Source organism: Melitaea cinxia, chromosome 6, assembly GCF_905220565.1.
Source record: "Melitaea cinxia chromosome 6, ilMelCinx1.1, whole genome shotgun sequence".
Lineage (NCBI taxonomy): Eukaryota > Metazoa > Arthropoda > Insecta > Lepidoptera > Nymphalidae > Melitaea > Melitaea cinxia.
This window is the reverse complement of record NC_059399.1, coordinates 9,449,923-9,466,240: the sequence shown is the minus strand read 5'-3', so window position 1 is coordinate 9,466,240 and position 16,318 is coordinate 9,449,923. Positions and strand designations below refer to the sequence as shown.

At 33.9% G+C, this 16,318-nt stretch overlaps 1 protein-coding gene across 1 annotated transcript in view; it reads right to left on the bottom strand.

Moving 5' to 3' along the window:
* Positions 1-5,343: 5,343 nt before the first annotated feature.
* Positions 5,344-16,318, bottom strand: part of LOC123654329 (origin recognition complex subunit 3) — a 29,694-nt gene continuing 18,719 nt past the window's right edge. Inside the window, exons 9-12 of the mRNA XM_045590242.1 lie at positions 13,882-14,274; positions 12,804-13,037; positions 7,358-7,542; positions 5,344-5,533 (exon numbers count right to left, since the gene is read on the bottom strand). Coding sequence (XP_045446198.1) covers positions 5,437-5,533; positions 7,358-7,542; positions 12,804-13,037; positions 13,882-14,274 — 909 coding nt within the window. The 3' untranslated portion in view covers positions 5,344-5,436. The remainder of the gene's footprint in view (positions 5,534-7,357; positions 7,543-12,803; positions 13,038-13,881; positions 14,275-16,318) is intronic.

Sequence of the window (16,318 nt, the reverse complement as noted above, 5' to 3'; positions counted from 1 at the left end):
CTGTGTACATGCCTAGGGACTCGGCGGTGAACCTTATTGATTTTACAGTCTTTATGGCTAAAATAAGTACATACTTTAGTGAAGACAAACTGCATCGAATCTTTTTTTATTCTTGGGGACTTCCATGCACATCCACCCATGCATCTGGTGAACAGTTTCCGCAGGTGTCTTTAGTCGCCTTTTACGACACCCTAGGCAGAGGACCCTTCTTCTCCTATTGTAGACTACCGAGAACCATACAGCTACTTATTATTATTATTATTATTATATAATAAAGAAGAGGGCAACAATATAAATAATCGAATTGACCGGCTATTATTTTTAACCAGGTTTTGTGAAATGTAAATTGTTTTTATTGATTGATTAATTGCTTGATTATTTCCTATGCTCATATGATTTTACATTGTAGAACCTATTGTAATATGGTTTTAGTACCTATTTACGAAAGCTAATTTGTACTGCGGTTAACCATTTACCTAAATGAATCGAGAATTAAAATTAGAATTTTGAAATATTGGTTTCATTGATAATGCAATATTATATATATCATAGTAGGTATAAAACGGTTAAACGTGAGGTACTATATTTTAAAAAAAACCTATTGTTTTAAACAAATAAAAATAATGTGGCATAAGCAACAACTTAGTTAAATTTATTTAGACATGAAAGCAACAATTCACCTTTCTTAAACAAAACTCTGAATTGATATAAGAAAAAGAAAAAACGTTTATAATTATTTTACTGTATAATAAACGCGAATGAAATAATTGTGTTTGCAGGCAAACGAAAAAAAAACCGACTTCAATTACATCGACAAGTAATACAACGTACTCGTAGATCGACGAAAAAATAGTCAAGTAACTACGCGTTATCAAAGATTACTCAAAAAGTAGTTATCAGATCTCGATAAAATTTAAATGTGACCACATGATAAACATCAGCTTTAGAGGTACACCCAGTAAAAAGTTATGCGGATTTTCGAGCGTTTACCTTGATTTCTTTAGGATCCCATCATCAAATCCTGGTTTTCTTATCATGGTACTAAACTAGGAATATCTCCTTTCCAACAAAAAAAGAATTATCAAAATCGGTACATCCAGTAAAAAGTTATGTGGTATATAATACAACGTAGGTCGACAAAAAAAGCGTCAAGTAAAAACGCATTATTAGATATAACTCGAAAAGTAGTTGTTAGATCTCAAATAAATTTAAATGAGACCAATTGACATACACCACCTTTCGATTAAAAAAAATTGTCAAAATCGGTCCACCCAGTCAAAAGTTCTGATGTAACATACATTAAAAAAAATACAGTCGAATTGAGAACCTCTTCCTTTTTTGGAAGTCGGTTAAAAATGTAAAACCATAATATTTTACTATCTATAAGAGCGATGGAACGGTTGACTGATAACCCACAAATTTCATTCGATGTAATTTAAAAATTTTAACTGTCTTTCCAAGAATGTCTTAAATAAAAAAATTATTATACGAAATCAGAAAAAAAATGACAGGAAATTATCATTCGATGCTAAAATTCAATTATCTAACTACATATTTTTGTAACATAGTTTTTTTAAATTGTGGCTTTATTATCTACGAATTTAAAATATTAACATTATCAAAAGCAGGTTTCCTTATTGAAAACATGTTTACATCAGTGTCATTTAATCGGTTAATCAGATTTGTAATAGTCGTTCATCTTGCACAAAAAATGACCATACAATCTGGCCGACCTTGTCTATTTGCATCCCTAATGATGAAAAAACACAAAAAAAAACATACAGTTTTTTTTGCTGTGTGAATCCTAAACTAATACAAATAAAATAATTATACATAAGACCTGTTTAGCGATTTGGAAATTGTAAAATAAAAACAAATTAAAAGTTAAAGTTCACTCTGTCAGACCATAAAGGTAAATATTGCTGTAGGTATCGTAGAATAAATAAAAAAATAACACATAAATATCTTATAACATACACGATCGTCTTTTCCTATGTTAAGCAACTTAATGCTTGTGTTACAGATAACAGCCAACTGTTATAGCTAAATATATAAATTTTTATCAATATATACGTAGAAATAATACGCTTCAGCCTGTAATGTCCCACTGCTGGGCATGAACCTCTTTCCCCATGTAGGAGAAGGATCAGAGCTTAATCCACCACATGCAGGTTGGTGGATATATTCCTTACTATGAGTAACCGAAGGCTTAGCGTACTCTCCGAGGCACGATGGGGAGACCCACAAAGACTGCACAAACACCCAGACCACGGCAAACATCTGTGTGGCCAATACAAAAAATGTTTGTTGTGCGTGTGACTTGCGGTACTGCGAGAACCGCTGCAGTTTTAATTGCTTAATTTATTAAATTCGTCTCGAGCGCTACGTAAGGGGCCATCCATAAATTACGTCACACGTTAAGAGAGGGGTAGGAGGTTGACCAAAATACTATCTATATATCAAAATATATATATAATAAATCAAGAGTGAATAAGCATCTTCTAGGCAAGCGCACACTATCTTAGGCTGCATCTTCACTTACCATCAAGTGAGATCGCGGTCAAGCGCTAGTCTATATATTTAAAAAATATATATATACTTCTCATCAAAAAAATCGAAACACCTTGCAAGTTAATGTTTTGTAAGGATTATCAGTTTTTTTTTTTTTTTTTTTTTTTTTTTTTATTGTTTACGAATAAATATCAAATGTCGCTTAATAGTGAGTTTTATGAGGTTTTCAAATTCTAATGTTATTCTTCTAAATCCAAATTAAATTGTCATAGATTTCGTGTTTTCTTTAATGAGTCATTTTTATTTTGTACTAGCTGCTGCCCGCAACGTCGTCTGCGTGAACGCTATACAGCACCAAAAATACCTACGATTATACCTTTTAAAATAACATTCATTTACCCGTTTCTTCTTTACATTTCATATCTACAGAAAAATCTCATAGATGGCGCTGTTTTAAAATTATCTTGTCTACTTATATTCATTTAATTATGTTTATCAACTTACTTACTTATATTGCGTGATTTTTATAGTGTGAAGCTAGCTTAGCTTATTAACATAATAACAACAACATTCAAAAATGCGTCGTTAGATTACACGTTGTTATAGAATGCGTTGAGGAAATAAAGGTGAACTGCTCGTTCCCGATAGGTGATAGCATGATAATATGTAGCCTATATGTTGACCCGACTTTTTAATAATATTCGTGCCAAATTTGAAGTAAATCCATACGGTACTTTTTGAGTTTATCCCGGACATACATAAAGACAAACAGACAAACAGACAAAAATTCTAAAAACTCTATTTTTGGCTTTGTTATCGATTGTAGGTCACACCCCAAGTATTCTTTTAAAAAAATATTCAATGTACAGTTTTGACTTTCCTTCCATTTTATTATATGTATAGATGGAGAACGAAGACAATTAATGAAACATCACACGTAGGTGAAAAAAAAACTGAAAAACTTTTATTTAATAACGTTTAATAACTAGAGTTCCCTCCTCGAGCTCTTATCACAGCTTCCATCCTGTTTTTCATCGATCGGATGAGAGCTACGTTGACATGCTGTGGGATGTTGTCCCATTCTTCCTGAATGGCACTTTTCAGCTGGTCAAGTGAGTCTGGGGCAGGATCTCTCGCTCGGATTTCCCTCTTTAGTTGATCCCAGAGATGTTCAATTGGATTCATGTCTGGGCTCCTTGCTGGCCATTCCGTTATGGAGATACCTACTTCGGTAAGGTCATCACGTACGACGCTCGCGGTGTGGGCTCTGGCGTTATCGTGCATAAATGTGAGCCCGTTGGCGATAAAGTGTACATAGGGCATCACGTGAGTCTCTAGGCACCGTTCCACGTACCGATGACAGTTCAAAGCAGGTAGACGTGGCCCAGACACGTAGGCAAGCTCTGTCTTACCGTCGGCGCTCATTCCTCCCCAAACCGTCCACGAACCACCACTATAACTGACCCTTTCTTCAATGCAGCATTGTGCAAAGCGTTCTCCATCTCTTCTGTAGACCTTGTTCCTTCCGTCGTTACCATAGAGCATGATTTTACATTCATCAGAGAAGAGAACTTTGCTCCATTGGAGGTATGACCAATTTAGGTGCTCGCGTGCAAAGTCAAGGTGCGCTCTTCAATGGTCCGCAGTTAATTTCGGTCCATTTGCTGGCATGTGTGGTACCAGTCCACGTTCCTTCAACCTTCTTCTAATTGTAGAGACACTTACAGCGACCCTTCGTACAACTTGAAGCTGTTGCTGCAGTTGAAATGCATTAAGGCGCCGGTTTCGTAAAGAAGTTGATACAATAAATCGATCATCTCTCTCAGAAATGACCTAATTCTCTCGATAGCAGTTGTAGACTCTATGAACAAATGACAGGCTTAAATGGAATATTCGAACCACAACACGCTAAGTCCAGAATCCAGCAATGCCACCACTTGGGCGGCTTCTGTGGGCGAAGTATCCATACGTTTTAGGAAATAAAACTTTTTTTAGACGTCTTAAAGTCACAGTAAACAAATTAAAAACAAAAACGTTAAAGGTAAATGCAAATTTTTAGTTTTTAAACGTGAAATGTTGTCCAACTGTAGACGCACTGTGTTTCATGTAGAGGATAAACAAATGAAATTCTAATTTCGAATTTTGAATTTTCGCTTATCATTTTTTTTTTTTTTTATTTATTGAGAACTAGATTCGAATCCATCGCTCTAAAGTGTATAAATTTTTACATATTAAAAATAGGACAGTAAAATTTTATAATTATAAACAAAAACTTCTACACTTCAGATTTTTTTTCTTTATTATATCTTCTCTATTGTCGAACATATAAACTTGAATAATCGTTTAAAAAATCTTGGGTTGGCTAATATTTCTTCTCTGGGCGGCGGGGAGTATTTATTTTATTTTCTGAGCAAATTTTATTTATATCCGAAGCCAGGATTAATCTATGCAACTTCAATGACTCGCATTTAAAAATAAAGTGGTTTATGTCGGCGTATGGCTCACTGCATTTATCGCTTACCATTGTAATGGCCAGATTGCCAGCTATACAATGACGTTTTTTTTTCATGGAATGAAAACTCTTTTGAATTAAATTAGGTGTTTCAATTTTTTAACAAATTAAAACGAAGGTGTTTCGATTTTTTTGATGAGAAGTATATATATTTCCAAATATAATTGGGAATACGCATGTTTGTGACATTCTCAAGGTCAAAAGTAAAGAATGACATTTTTTACGAATTAGAGATATTAAAACGATTAAAGGAATGAAATTACCTACACCTTATGAATAAATCATGACAATAAAGAACAAGGAAGAATATAAGATGCGAATCACAAAAAAAGGCTTTATTGAAACTCATTCAGATAACTTTACACATTTAAGTTGAAAATAATCTTTTTTTTTTGACATTGAATTTACAAAATTCACCAAGTCAGACGCATAACGTGGTCAGTCTTCCTTTTAGATGTTTTTATAAAACCAAGAAACTGTAGCTCCGATACGGCTCGTGTAAATCGAACTCTGTAAATAGAAGAAAGACAATTTTCATTTCGATTATATCCTTACCTTAATATGTTTTATTTATTTATTTAATTAATAAAACTTTATTGCACATAGAAAAAGAAGATATAATTTAGAACCATTAGATACAAAAACAAATAAGTACGCAAAGGCGGTCTTATCGCTTATAGCGACCTCCGTCTTGCCGATGACGAAGTCCTTATGGCTGAGACCTAGGAAAACCTGAGCACAATGCTCCAGCATCTCAACAGTCACCCATGTCGCATCCGCTCCAGTTCGCATTGGGAACACTGTTCTTGAAGTTGTTGACCATTACATATACCTAGGACAGTCAATTCAGTTAGGTAAATCCAACTTAGAGAACGAGATCTCTCGCCGAATCCAATTCGGATCGGCAGCGTTCGGGAAACTACAGAAAATCTTCGCATCCAATATCCCGCAGTGTCTGAAGACGAAAGTTTTCAACCAGTGTGTGTTGCCTGTGATAGCATATGGATCCGAAACGTGGTCGCTAAATATGGGCCTCATAAGAAGGCTCAAAGTCGCTCAGCGGGCGATGGAGAGGGCAATGCTCGGTATTTCCCTACGTGATAGAGTAAGAAATGAGGAGATCCGTAGGAGAACCAAGGTAGCCGACATTTCTAAAAGGATCACACAGCTAACGTGGCAATGGGCAGGGCACATAGCTCGGAGAACCGATGGCCGATGGGGCGGAAAGGTTCTCGAGTGGCGACCGCGTACCGGACGCCGCGGCGTTGGCAGGCCCCCCACGAGGTGTACCGACGATCTGGTCAGGGTCGCGGGAAGCCACTGGATGCGTGCTGCGCAGGATCGATCGTCGTGGAAAACATTAGGGGAGGCTTATTCTCAGCCGTGGGCATCCGTGAGCTGATATGATGAATCTATCCATTACTAATGACTTAAGTAATAAAATTGTGAACATTAAGTTTTGTCTAGATTATGATATCATATGATATCAATTATTATAATAAAAGAGTTTGTTATTATTGTTTTTTAAAATACGAAGACATGCCTAAGCTTTGGTTTTAGATTTTTAGTTTTATTAGATTAATATAAGATCTATTTCAACTGAACTCATAAAGACCGAATTAAGAAATAAGTCTGTCTCTGTAATAATATTGGAGGTTATGTAGCAGGCAATGGCATCGAATTTGTAGCGTCTACGGTGGTATTAAGAAAACAAAAAAATACTATTAAGATAAACACACACAGTCATCTGTTCCTAAAGCAGACAACTTAATAACTGCGTTTAGGTAACAGCCAGCTGATATAGTTGTCATCAGTATTTATTTAGAAGTGACTGCAAGTGGAGCCGCTTTGTTTTCGTTTCAAATTCGTGATGGAATAACGAATTTTGCAATCAGTACACACATTATGTAAATCATAATTTGCTCTAAGTCCACAATGTTGTCTATATAAGACGCTTATTTTCGAAATATAGACAAATAATTTGCTGACGTTACGTTGGACTATTTAATGACGTTTCTATTACGAAATACCAATCAATGCTATAAATTGTCTAACGTTCATGAAATAGTTTTCGCGAGATGTCAAAAGTTTCTCTAACCCGAGAAACTTTTTAAACACAAATTTCTCGGGAAAAAAAACTAACGATAGATTATAATATAAGGTAACAATAGCCAACTTAAATATACGGCCACCAGAGAATTATCCTGTTTCTCCACCAGAGAAAAATAACGCTCTTATTTTTGTTTTTATTTATATTTAAAATTTAATTATTATATTTATATAAAACTGATTATAATTTTGATGTTTAATATAATAATAAAAATAAATACTAACTGAATGGTAATGTCCTGATAGCGACATTCGTCGTCCTCGTCAGGTGAAACAACCGCAGCGAAGGCTTGCAACCAATCGTATAAATTTATATGTTTGCCACATTCACGATGCAATTTGTACGCTATACACACATCGGGCAGCGAATCCGAAATGCTTTCTGTTGAATCTAAACGGCAACAAGAACACTGAAAATAAAAAAATAATAACAATATGATTTATGGTTATTTTGTTATTTATTTATTTTATTAAGATACATTTAAGAACATAAAATACTATTACTAATAATAAGATGCCACATAAACTCATTCGAGTTTTACCGGACATCAGTATTGTCGACATTATCAGTTGGCAACTAGGTACATAATTCTCGTTTATTTGACTTAATGTTGAAGTACATCATTTTATTATAAATGCATTTACTAAATCGCCACACTTGTTGAAAATGTTTTGATGGTTTGTATTAAAATTTTATTTTTAATTGCAACTAAGGCTCTTGCCATTGAAAAAAACTTATTTCCTATTATTATTTATTATTTGCTAAAGAAACACTAATACACAATTTTCAGTTTTCTCACCATCTTTCTTCACCATCTGGTGCATAAATACGAAAATTAATTAATATGTTGTGTATACGTCATCAACGTATACAAAATCTTATACTATTAACTATAACTTTTATAATTATATAAAAAATAAAAATAAAATAACATAAAGCGAATACATAATACGTGAAGCAAAAACTTTGTACCCCTTTTTACGAATATCGCGCCGACAGAGTATGAAATTTCGCACACTTATAGTTTATGTAGAGAAGAAATACAGAATGCTAATATTTTTATTAAATTATCCATAAAAATATATTAAATCAATCAAAAAAAACTTTACACACACTACCATGTATTTGACACACACACGTATATTATACTCTATTGTTGATTGTAAGTCTGTAGTGAATTGGAAAAATTTTAAAAAGTCGAATTTCGACCACTGGTGACCACTAGTTTTATTTGATTGCGTCAATTTCAAGATTTAACTGTCAGATAAGTATAAGTTGTGAAGTTAGTATCTAAAAACCACCTACAACTTATAAGAGGCGAGAAAAGCAATAAAGGTTATTTAAAAGGTTATTATCTAATAAAGATAAATATATGAATTAAGTAATAATAATAAACAATTAAACTTTTAGACACTAAAAAACCGCGCAGTTGGCTCCGCCTACCTACCCATAACAAGTAGCGTCGTGTCTACCTTCCTCGATAAACAAGTATTATTCACAAAAATAAATCCTTAATTGTATCCCGAAAACACGAGAACCATTTGGTTTTAACTGCGGATAAAATACGCATACTTGGACAATCAATGATATCTATTTTAAAAAAATCGTACCTACGAGTTGATGTGGATTTTAATTGTTTTAATAAGAATTTAACAAAAATAACAAGTTTAAAAATTCACGCGATCTGCACAAATGACCCGACATTGACATTTCAAAATATATTACTTATTTTCAATATTGTTTTTTTTTATCACTAAATAAGTAATCAGAAAACTACATTGCTTTCGTTGTTAATATTTTTATTATTTTATAAACCAAATTTAAAAAACAAAAATTTTATCCATCATGCGCCGTTTCGCAACTTTAATAAGTTATTTTCGAACAGGAGTACGTAAAAACGATCTCGACTGCAAGACCAACAAACGATACAACTTGCGTTACTCATGCTTCGTTCCGTAGCTTTCACATGTTTTTTCACATTTCGCACGTGATATTAACATTTCACTCGTTAATTTGTCGCTTTCATACGGTTATTTAACAAACGATACAACTGATGTTTAACGACTGAGAGATAGATGCTTTAAAAAAATGGTGCGCCACTTATCGTTTCGCTCCAAAACAATGTAAGCATAAATTCATTGTTTTTGTCTAAATAACTGTAAAGGAAAAGGTCTAAGACTATACAGTCTTATTTCATGTTATGTTTTTTACTTAAATATATTTTATTCTTCAAGCACAGCTAGGACCAAAATAACATTTTTTTTACAATTTTTTTGTCTGTCTGTCTGCTTGTTCCGGCTAATCTCTGAAACGGCTAGACCGATTTTGACGGGACTTTCGCTGGCAGATAGCAGATGTAATAAGGAGTAACTTTATTATCTATATTTTTCTACTTCAGCCTGTAATATCCCACTACTGGGCATAGGCCTCTGCTCCAATGCGGGTTGGCGGATATGTTCCCTACTATGAGTAACGATCGCTATCAAGTGTACATGATAACAACCAGGACCGACAGCTTAACGTGCTCTCCGAGGCACGGTGGGGAGACCCAGAAGGACTGCACAAACACCCAGACCACAGCAAACACCTGTATAGCCAATACAAATGTTTGTCATGTGCGGCGATCGAACCCGCAACCGCCAGCGCAACAGGTACAATCCATGGCTGTAACCGTTACGCCAACGCGGCGTTTATTATCTATATAAGTCTGCGAATTGAACAATAACTTTTTTTTAATTCCACGCGGACGAAGTCGCGGTCTTAGCTAGTCAACTTATAAAATTAGTTTCCGACTACTCTGATATGAAACAAACGTGTTATTTGTTAATAAGAAGTCACTGCAAATTTTTTGACAAAGATTGGTGAATAATTATGTAAATAATGATAAATACTTAAGTAGGTGGAGTCCAGAATAATAATAATACACATTGACACCAAAACAAACCCTAAATTACAACATAGAACAAATTAAATATAAAAAAGTACCTAGGTACAAGGGAAAAGGTGCGAAAATAAATTATGAATAAGGTTAGACACCTAGGTACCCTAAATATTTAAGACATTAGTAATATTCAATATCATCGATAAAGACCTTGAACTTTTGACTTCAATAAACGATTTATTAAGAGGTGATAAAATGATGACATAAGCAAAAAAACGAACGTGTAACCTTGTCCACCAGGACAAATAATTATAATTTACATAATATTTTTGTAGAATATTGAAAAATCGTATTTTTTAGTTAAAGATTATATTTAGTAAAAACTAGGTACATATAATAAATTAAATTTAATGTATTCTTTAATATTTGCATGTTTGTGTAGCCATAACGTTATCTGGCGAATTAACAACATGTTTGCGACGAATGACTACAGACTACAAATTGTTACGCTATGACTAATAACAATAAAAAATAACCACCAATTTTACCAGCATCAAGACCTAAAATGGACGGTTAAAATTAATTATTGAAAAGACAAAATCCCGGATCTTTCAGTAGAGCCGGGTTAAAGGAGTATAAGAGCTCTTAAAAGTTTCTATGAAAGTCCTTTATTTTTTATGCTACAAGATTGAAATTTGGCAGGAAGATAGATAATAGCTAGTAAGCATGTAATAAGAACTAATTTTGTGACAGGGCCAGATTTAAAAGGTCTAAGGGCTTTCGCAAGTTTATTTGAGTCTTTTATTTATTGCGCTACAACACTTGAAATTTAGCAGAAGCGTAGTTAACAGTTAGTAAACGTCACGTAGAGAACGAATTTTGTGACAGAGCCAAATTAAGGGGATCTAAGGACTCCCAAAACATTGTATAAAAGTCCTTTAATATTTGTACTAATAACTTGAAAACTGACACGGAGGAAATTTATAAATAGTAAAGGTCCGCTAAGAACGGAAATTGTGAAAGAACTTAATTGAGGTGGTCTAAAGGCTCTCGTAACTTTATGTAGAATTCCTTATTTTTTGTGCTACAAACATTAAACTATGCGCTATTGAAGATATTTAATATCGGGACCTAGAATTAATTGACAGACAGTTTTTAAGACGCCTATAAAATTACACTTATTTTTATTTTTTGCTTAAAAGATAGGTAGTAAAACGCGTACTTTCAATATTCATAAGATTCGAGCGTCGCCAAGAGGAGAGATGGTCCGAATCGCTTTGGGCTTTTGTGAATATATCGTGGATTAAAGATCCTAAAAAGTAAAAGGCAACTGTCCAATTTTATCGATATTGTTAATACAAATCAAGAAAAATAATGGATCCAGAATCGATTCTTGAGGAATATCGTTCGCTATTGGTTAGAGCTGGCTTTGTCGCACCGAAGACGCTGCGCGCGTCTTCGGCCTGTGTATTTTAAAGCCAGCAGTTGGATGGTTATCCCGCCATCGGTCGGCTTTTTAAGTTCAAAGGTGGTAGTGAAACTGTGTTATCCCTTAGTCGCCTCTTACGACACCCACGGGAAGAAAGGGGGTGGCTATATTCTTTAATGCTGTAACCATGCAGCAAACTACAAGTCATATGAAAAAAAGTTAAATGATAGTAAATAATAAAAAGATCTACAACATTTTTTTTACACTTACTTACTTTTTTACACTTACACATAATCCTAAATTCGTGTGAAAAAAAAAAACAAGTTTTTTGTTTTAAGATTTTTTTTAAAACATCTTTTTATGTCCCAAACACTGTATTGTTTTGTTTAAAATATTTTTTTGTGTGCGTGTGTGTGCTTTTTGTTTGCTGAAATCTCTACTTTCTGATGATGTGAAAAAAAATATACATTACTATGGTAAATGTTCTCAGAAAATGCAACTTATTACCTAAAGACGCCCTGCAACAACAGAAGCATCGCAAGCACGTTAACGACCCTTACAGCCTAAACGGGCTGCTCCAGATTTTGAGCAGGATATAATCCGCCGTGCCCTACCTCAATGGAAATATTATAACAAACCTGTAAGTAATGTATCGGGTTGCTCAGGGCCGTGTGTATCGCGCCGCGGGGAGATCCCACTATCTGCTTCTTAACACTAGACACGTCACTAAAGAACATAATTTCGTGGAATGTTTGCGTGTGTGGCGGTTGCAAGCCTTTAGTAAATACTTCTTCCAAGTAACTCACAAATCTCAACCGTATCACATCCGTAAAACATCTATTTATGTCCCAAACACTGTATTGTGTTGTTTAAAATATTTATTTGTGTGCGTGTGTGTGCTTTTTGTTTGCTGAAATCTTTACTTTCTGATGATGTGAAAAAAAAATATACATTACTATGGTAAATGTTCTCAGAAAATGCAACTTATTACCTAAAGACGCCCTGCAACAACAGAAGCATCCTCATCATGTAAGTCTATCATATCGTAGTTTTTATCTATTTATTATTGATTTTTCCTCCTTAATTTGTGCACACTTCTAACCGCTGCTACTGTATCGTGTCCAGTACCCAAAGGTTATCTGGAAGAAATCGCTATTTAGCGATAAGATCGCCTTTGTACATCTTGTATTGTATCTTTCTTTATATGTGTCTGTATTTTGGTGTACATTAAGAATAAATAAATAAATAAATAAATAAGCATCGCAAGCACGTTAACGACCCTTACAGCCTAATCGGGCTGCTCCAGATTTTGAGCAGGATATAATCCGCCGTGCCCTACCTCAATGGAAATATAACAAACCTGTAAGTAATGTATCGGGTTGCTCAGGGCCGTGTGTATCGCGCCGCGGGGAGATCCCACTATCTGCTTCTTAACACTAGACACGTCACTAAAGAACATAATTTCGTGGAATGTTTGCGTGTGTGGCGGTTGCAAGCCTTTAGTAAATACTTCTTCCAAGTAACTCACAAATCTCAACCGTATCATTTCGTATTCGGACTGGATTTTCTCGACTCTTGTGGCTTTTAACAACTTCTAAAAATAACAAATAAAAAATCAAAACATTATAATTTCGAGTTTACAATAGAAAAATTATAAAATAACAAATTTCATATTTGTTTCTATAACAAAACCACATGCATTAAAATCTTTGTTCTAATACTTAAACCGACTGTACCAGACATATTTCTTTTTAATTTTCTAAACGTAAGCTTTCATTGTATCAGTTGATGATGAAGTTTATCGCGCACATAAGTTACTTATAGGATTAACCCTTAAACTATAACTTTTTGGATTTAAATGTTGTGAATAAGAATATGTGACGGATAAAGTGGAGTATGATGTTGAGAAAGAAAAATAAATCACAAACATTATATGAAAATGACATACAACACACACATTAACTTTTAGAGCTGTAAATTATTCTTAAATTTAATAAACACGCAAACAAAGATATTCAACGTGTTACTGAACTGGCGTCCTTCTGTTTAACTGCGATATCAAAATCGATATTATAACCTAAATATGCAACTCGCCCCAAACGCTTTAATAAAAATCATAAAATTAATTATTAAATAATTATTATTTATAAAATTTCCGTCGTATGTACGTTGGTGTTGTGTCCATGACCAAGACACGTAAGTTTTACTGTTAAATCAGCTATTTATAACTAGTTGTAATTGTTGTCTTTTCAACACTTTTTTTTTCTTCGAATTTGTTGATTTTGAAGTTTGTAGTAATGAGCTGTACTTACTACTGCTTCATATTTTCACGTATAAAATCGGCTATGTATGCCTCCACGTATCTTTATATGGCCATGAACGAAAGGACGCCATTTTAATAACACGTTGTATATTTATGACAATGTACATATTCTCACCTCCTTTAATTTATATCTATTTCCTAGTAAGTTAACATTTTCTACGTCATTTTCTGTGTCCATAACTGTATTAGTTAATACTGAGGTTTCGTTGCTGGCGTTCTCTAATTGCCTCAAGAAAGTTAATAAATGAATCCTAATTGTTTTAGCAAAATCTAGTCCAAGATCATTTTTGAGAGAAATATTGTGTAAATTATTTTTAGACGGAGTAGAACGTAGAGGTTTCACCAGGGTGTCTGCTTGTAAGAATGAATTAATTTCTTTCAATGCATTTTTTATACTCTCTATCAATTGCATTTGAGACTGAAATTTCAATAGCTGTATTGCATCTCTATATGATTGTGCATTATTTGTTACACTTTCCATGGAACATTTTATATATAATTCTCGAACCTAAAAAAATTAAAACATAAATAATGTTGATGTCATATAATATTTCTTGAAGATCTACAAGGTTTCACAGTTTATGAAAACCTTTTAAGCAAGGGACCGCTATTCAGTCTTCAACATCGCACTGCTGGTCATAGGTCTATCTATAACCTCGGACATAAGAAAAAAGTCAGAGCTTAATACACCATACTGCTTCACTGCAGGTTGGCGAATATACCTATTTACAGGTTTTTTCGAGCTCTTTGAGACACGCTGAAGAAACAAACAATTGTAAAAATATAGTATGAGCAATAGAAGTACAATATGAGCGGGAATCGAACCCGCTATCGTACCGCATTTAGGCGCCTACCAATACCACTGCACCAACACAGTCGATGAACTAATGCGTCATTATATTATGACAATTCACTATAGACTTGTTCAAATAAATAAACAAACTCTGCGAATTCATTATGCTAGCAATAGCAATAAACTATTTCATTAGTTTTTTAGCGTTAAGTCAAAATCACTCAGTATATGAACTCTTCGGTTCAGTGTATAGAACTATGGAACTAATAATTGTGTTTCCGAAGAAAAACGGACTTCAATTATATCGACAAGTAATACAACGTAGGCAGACGAAAAAATAGTCAAGTAAATACGCATTATCAAAGATTACTCCAAAAGTTGCAATCAAATCTCGATGAAATTTAAATGTGACCACATGATAAAAATCGGCTTTCGATTAAATTAAAAATTATTAAAATCAGTACACCCAGTAAATAGTTATTCGGATTTTCGAGTTTTTCCCTCGATTTCTCTGGGATCCTATCATCAGATCCTGGTTTCCTTATCATGGTACCAAACTAGGGATATCTTCTTTTTAACAAAAAAAGAATTATCAAAATCGGAACGACGGAGTTATCCCCGAACATACACATATATATATATATATATATATATATATACATACATACGGTCGAATTGAGTAACCCCCTCCTTTTTTTGAAGTCAGTTAAAAATTTTAAGTTTTCATCAAACATAATTTAATAGCTATAGCTTATTATTCAGTATAAGAGTATATTAATTATAAAGATGTGTGGATATTATGGGGTTATGGTATCATGAAGGATTCACTAATCTATACAAATAAATAAAATTGGAGTGTCTGTTTGTGATAATAAAACAACCGCTTTTTATTTAATTCATATGGATGTATACAAGTTACATATACCAAATACCATTTTTTACAGTTTTTGTCTATATGTCTGTCTGTCTGTTCCGGCTAATCTCTGAAACGGCTGGACCGATTTTGACGGAGCTTTCGCTGGCAGATAGCTGGTGTAGTAAGGAATAACTTAGGCTACTTTTATTTTAGAAATGTATTTATTTTATAGCTCTTCGGATTTTTTTTTAAATTAAATTCCACGCCGACGAAGTCGCGGGCACAGCTAGGCTTATAATAAATCACATTTTTTTTTAGTTACTGCGACCGAACTTGCCGATTTTTCTCTGTAGAATCTACATTCCGAACACTGATTCGGAATGTAGATTCTCCTCAACTATAATTAATTAACTAAAACTAAATTACTTTTAACTATAATTAACTAAAACTAATTTTATTTTAATTTTTAAAATAACGATTCAAAGGTGCTTTTGAAGCCGATTAAAATAAAGTAATTTTTTATTTGATTTGTTCAAATAGTTCAATCCAGTACAGCCGACATAATGAAAAATGTGTGAAATGCTAAATTTGCTATGATAATTTTTTCAGGGGCTATAAAGGAAAATTTGGCTCTACTCGTTTTAGGAGAAACTAAGGTATTTGGTAGTGAGAGGAACGTGGTGTGAAGAATCACGTCCGCCATCGAAAAGGGGATGATCCTCCACCAGACGGAAGTTGTGTCTGGCGGGCTAACGCCCCCACGGTTGTTGTCGGGATCTTGTATATATACTTTTTCACTTTGAAAACTCTGATAGCGCGATGTAGCATACGTCAGTTTTTCTTTAATTACGTAGTTTGTAGTCGTTCGTATTTCGCGCGATAGATGTCGCCACATCACTCCCC